The 5,707-nt window shown below is 38.2% G+C and overlaps 1 protein-coding gene across 1 annotated transcript; it reads right to left on the reverse strand.

Annotated features, from left to right (window-relative positions):
• Positions 1-929: 929 nt before the first annotated feature.
• Positions 930-5,161, reverse strand: LOC117318256 (histone H4 transcription factor-like; the record flags this gene model as incomplete). Its single annotated transcript, XM_033873262.1, is given in 2 exon segments — positions 930-4,344; positions 5,037-5,161. Coding segments are annotated over 2 exon segments (819 nt in total), but the record flags the coding sequence as incomplete, so codon positions are not given.
• Positions 5,162-5,707: the final 546 nt, after the last annotated feature.

The raw sequence follows: 5,707 nt of genomic DNA on the forward strand, positions 1-5,707 counted from the left end.
TCAGGGCCAACATGTGCACACCATTAAACTGTTATCCCATGCTGATAATGTTAACCAGGTTAGAATGAATTCCAATACAAATCCAACAGATAATAGTAAAAAATGAACTTAACTTTCCTATATAAACCCCTCTCCAGGGGTAAACGTGAGACCCCAGGGTCATAAAATTCACAATATTGGTAAAGCACCTTAAGACCCTTCTATCGATGAAGAATGTTTGATTCCACCATATCTCAGAGTAGAGAAGAAAGATTTTTGAAGTTTTAGTCAATTTGACCCTTTTTAGCCCTGCCCCTCAGGCCCCTGGAGGGTGGGGACCATATAATTCACAATTTTAGTTGACCTTCAGCCATAGAAGCCTTCTGCCAAATTTTATTGAATTTGGTGTTGTGGTTTTGGAGAAGAAGTTGAAAATGTAAATTGATTACGGACGGACGACGCATGACGACGGAAAAAAGACGATTAGAATAGGTCACTTGAGACTTTGTCTCGGCTGACCTAAAAATGTGATTTCCCTATATAAACTATAGCAAAGTTTATCCCCTCCCCAGGGGAAAACGTGAGACCCCTGGGTCATGAAATTTACAATTTAAGTAAAGCACCTAAGACCCTTCCATCTATGAAGAGTGGTTGATTCCACCATATCTGAGAGAGGAGAAGAAGATTTTTGAAGTTTTAGTGAATTTGACCCTTTTTAACCCCGCCCCTCAGGCCCCTGGGGGGTGGGGACCATATAATTTACAATTTTGGTTGACCTTTAGCCATAGAAGCTTCCTGCCAAATTTCACTGAATTTGGTTTAGGGGTTTTGGAGAAGAAGTTGAAATGTAATTGTTTACGGACGCACGACGGACAAAAGGCGATTAGAATAGGTCACTTGAGACTTTGTCTCAGGTGACCTAAAAGCAAACAAAAAGAACAGCAAGATCATTGTCTATGATAACTTATTTATTCCAACACGTAGTATTTATATTCCATATTATATCACATGTAAGTTCATCATTTGTTAACATCAACAGACAACTGTAATAAAACATGTTACACAAATTTACCGGTTGGAAAAAGAGGCCAAATGTTCAGGAAATGTTCAACAGAGGCCAAATGTTCAGGAAATGTTCAACTGAGGCCAAATGTTCAGGAAATGTTCAACTGAGGCCAAATGTTCAGGAAATGTTCAACTGAGGCCAAATGTTCAGGAAATATTTAAGCTGATTACACATCTTAAATTGCCCCATTAAGATTTTTAACATACAGTTAAAAATAGGATCCGTTAGTAAAATTAACACCACTGTACTAATTGATGTTAATTCAGAAAAGTCCATTTGATGAAAAAATAAGTAATATGATTTAAACCTTAATATGGTATTAATCCTAAAAATTTTGGGCGACATTTTAAAATTGACTGTGAATTACTGACATAATTCTGCTGATCATTATATTTAATAAGATATGTAGACCAGCTTAGAGGGTTGTAAAGCTCAAATACACGTGAAGTTACCTCCCTTCATGTGTTTGGGCACAAATTTTGCCAACTTAGCATGCTCTCCTTTATCTGTAATAGGTTAAAATACTTTCGAAGCTACCTCCCCTTGTCTGTGACATTTTTTTTTTTTTTTTTACAAATTAACCTGGCCCCCCTTGTTGAAATTTCATTACTAGGGAATTTATTATTTTGTACGTAGCAGCTAAAGTTTAGGGTTATTTTCTTCCTAAATAGCATCTCTTCTTGCAATGGAAAAGGTACCTCCCTTTGTCAGTAACTCAAATGTAAAGATTGATCGAACATCAGCTGAAATATGAAATTATCTCCCCTGGACTGCGACATATACTAATATAACATTTTGTAACAATAATGGGCCAGTGCTGAAGTTTCAAAGAAATTCCATGGACTAATAGAGTCTTTCACCACTTAGGGGCGAGACGAGGGAATCTCAACGAGCATGGGAGGATTCGTTGCCAAACACGAGGCTTGCCAAATGTTTAGTAGTTTAAGTATCTTACCCAAGGGATGAGATTCTCACTCCCAAGGGGATGAATGATTGTTATTCTCCAACCTGTTTACCCCAATATCTAACATTGACGTTACATCAATGCAAGACAAGAAGACCATGGGCCTTAACGGTCATCTGACTCTTAAGACCCTCATACTATTGTAGTATACATACTCAGTAGAAAGTATAATGGCAATGTTGGCCATATTAGATTTCTGACCAACCCAAAAAATGGTCAGGAATATCTCAGGATCATTTCAGGTAAGAGAGAGCTGAATCCCACTGGTGGAACGTGAAAAAGAACTTTAAAATAGGTGTTGAACTTGTTCAGGAAAACCATAATTGCGCAATCATGTTAGAAAATGGCCACTTTGTCAGCCATGTCATAGGTTTTACAAGGCTGATGATAACAGCACTCTGTTGGCTCCCCTCCTAACATCCTCACCAATTTCTAGCCCAATGGTACCAATGGAACTGGAGAAGAAGTTAGTAAGTGTTTTTAAAGATGGCTGTCATGGTGGCCATCTTGGGATTTTGGACCAATTCTTTAACTTAACATGAATGAATTGTAGACATGACGTCAAACTACTGTTGATGTACATGTGACATCATAGTATTATTGCTGCTACATCATACAATCACAATTGTTAGGAAGGTGCAAAGACCATGTGGAACTTGTCTTAACTATAGGGCGAGATAAGGAAATCTCATCCGTAAAATTGTGGATATCCCTGTTGAGGGTAGGAGAATAATAGAATCTTTCACCCCCTTGGGGGTGAGACAGGGGAATCTCAACCCGAGGGGAAGATTCTTAAGTTGCCAAACACGAGGCTTGCAGCTTAATGATCTTACCCTGAGGGTTGAGATTCACATGTCTCACTTCCATGGGGGTGAATGATTATTTTTCTCTTACCCTGTTTACCCTCTTATGTATCTAATATTGACGTTACATCAATACAAGGAAATGTTGCTGTGCCATCTTGGTATTGTTGACGTAATGAAATACAATTGTTGAGAATGTGAACAGAGCACATGTAGCTTGTCTTTTCCCTAACTGCGGATATCCCTGTTGAGGTTAGGATAAATACACATAAAACATCTTTTTAACTTGGAACCATTGATATCTAGGATATTTACCCAGTGGTTTAACATGTGACATACCTTAAGTTTCCAACATGGGTTCAATAAATGTAAAACAAATCTTTCAATATCTGTCAGTTTTATCAGATAAATTAAACTATACAAACAAACAAATCAATCTGAGCTACATTTATCAGATGATTTACCCAAAGTTTCCAGCATGGAATTACAAATAAATGTTTAAACAAATCAAGCATTTTCCATCAGTATTATCACCCCGCAAAACATTCACTCCACATCAGTCATCACTTCGGCACTTATAAATATATTTTTCAAGTTGGGCTAATATTTTGATCATCAATCAGCAACACCTGTGGAATATTGACCAGGGTTGATACAACATCTTTAATCATTACACCGTCACACATTCTGTAATCATCACATTGTCACACATTCTGAGCATAGATTCCCTTTTGTGTCTTGTTGTAGGTTTCTTTCTATACAATAACCGGACTACAATTTTCTGAGTCCTGCAGACACCTCTCAGACAAGTACTGGACTAAACTCCATTGTGTACAGTTCACAGATCCTGACTCTTCAGAGTTTTATAGCAGCCTGGTTTGCCTGGGCTGGACTGTACTTCTCCTTCAGAACTGGACTGTGACGACCCTTGTTCTGTGGTTTGGTTTGTCGCATGCATGGCAACATAGCCAAGCATTTCCAGATTATAAGACTGATTGTTCTCCTGACCTTTGTTATAGCTAACTTTCACATCCTGCATTTTGTCCAGAGTTTTGTCCCCTGGAGGAATGTTTATGGCACATCCAGTTTCAGAGAGAGGCTGTATTGGTGAGGAGACTGAAGTGTTTGACAATACAGCATAATCTCCAGATATAATTCTTATATCAGTTACCGTAGCAACCGCCGGTGAATCACCATCTGTAGATTTAGAATCGTTAACATTAACAGGCAGAGCAATACATGTAATGGAGTCTTCCCCTTCTTTCTTTGACTGAGAATTCCCAGCAACAGTTACCATGGAAACCTCATAGGTTTTATCACCTGTATCTGTGTCTGTATCTTCTGTTTCCATGGCGACAGGTTCTGCTTGTTCCTGCTCGGCAGACCCCGCTGCATGTGAGGACTGAGAATCTGTGGATGAAGATGGCTGTTTGGTTTCTGTTGTCGAATCATCTGTTACTTGTTCTGTGAGTTGTATACTCTCGTAACGAACGGTCTGTAGCCTCCAATACCCATCGTCATGTAACTTGTATCTGCAGACAGAACACAAAATGTAAAATAACAAACTCCATAACCTCCAATACCCATCATCATGTAACTTGTATCTACAGACAGAATGTGTAAAATAACAAACTCCATAACCTCCAATACCCATCATCATGTAACTTGTATCTACAGACAGAATGTGTAAAATAAACTCCATAACCTCCAATACCCATCGTCATGTAACTTGTATCTACAGACAGAATGTGTAAAATAACAAACTTCATAACCTCCAATACCCATCGTCATGTAACTTGTATCTACAGACAGAATGTGTAAAATAACAAACTCCATAACCTCCAATACCCATCGTCATGTAACTTGTATCTACAGACAGAATGTGTAAAATAACAAACTCCATAACAACTGTGATTAAACCAAGTCAGATGATAAGTCTCCACTTTAATAGTATAAACTTGTTCTGTAAAATCTGTTAAATTTAACTTTTGTAAACTGGACATTTATCTAAAATCATTAAAAAGCAATGGTTCTTCCATTATACAACCGATGATTAGATGATTAGTTTTTTTACTTTATCAAATTCCAAAAATTTTGAGTTGTGAAACAATTACGAAATATGCTCATATGGCTGTTTGATTTCCCCTGCATGTCACCTCTAAATAACCATGGATATTGGCTCCGTTTTTGCGTGTTCCGGCCAATACAGACATAGACACCTTACCTGAACCTAGAATGACCAGAGGGCCATCGGAATTTGTGGCGTTTCTTCAGGTGGACTGTTAACTTTGATCCTCGGCTGAACACTGATTTACATACATGACAGCCATACTTCTGGACATCGACTTCCTACAAATATAGAAACCACTCATTTAATCATCTACAGTCAATCTCAACGCAACCTCTGTAACAGTCAATCTCAACACCAACTCTGTAACAGTCAATATCAACACCACCTCTGTAACAGTTAATATCAACACCACCTCTGTAACAGTTAATATCAACACCACCTCTGTAACAGTTAATATCACACCACCTCTGTAACAGTTAATATCAACACCACCTCTGTAACAGTTAATAACAACACCACCTCTGTAACAACACCACCTCTGTAACAGTTAATATCACACCACCTCTGTAACAGTTAATATCACACCACCTCTGTAACAGTCAATATCACACCACCTCTGTAACAGTCAATATCACACCACCTCTGTAACAGTTAATATCAACACCACCTCTGTAACAGTCAATATCAACACCACCTCTGTAACAGTCAATAACAACACCACCTCTGTAACAGTCAATATCACACCACCTCTGTAACAGCTAATATCACACTACCTCTGTAACAGTTAATATCAACACCACCTCTGTAACAGTCAATAACCACCT

The sequence above is a fragment of the Pecten maximus genome, unplaced genomic scaffold (assembly GCF_902652985.1).
Source record: "Pecten maximus unplaced genomic scaffold, xPecMax1.1, whole genome shotgun sequence".
In the NCBI taxonomy this organism is placed as follows: Eukaryota; Metazoa; Mollusca; class Bivalvia; order Pectinida; family Pectinidae; genus Pecten; species Pecten maximus.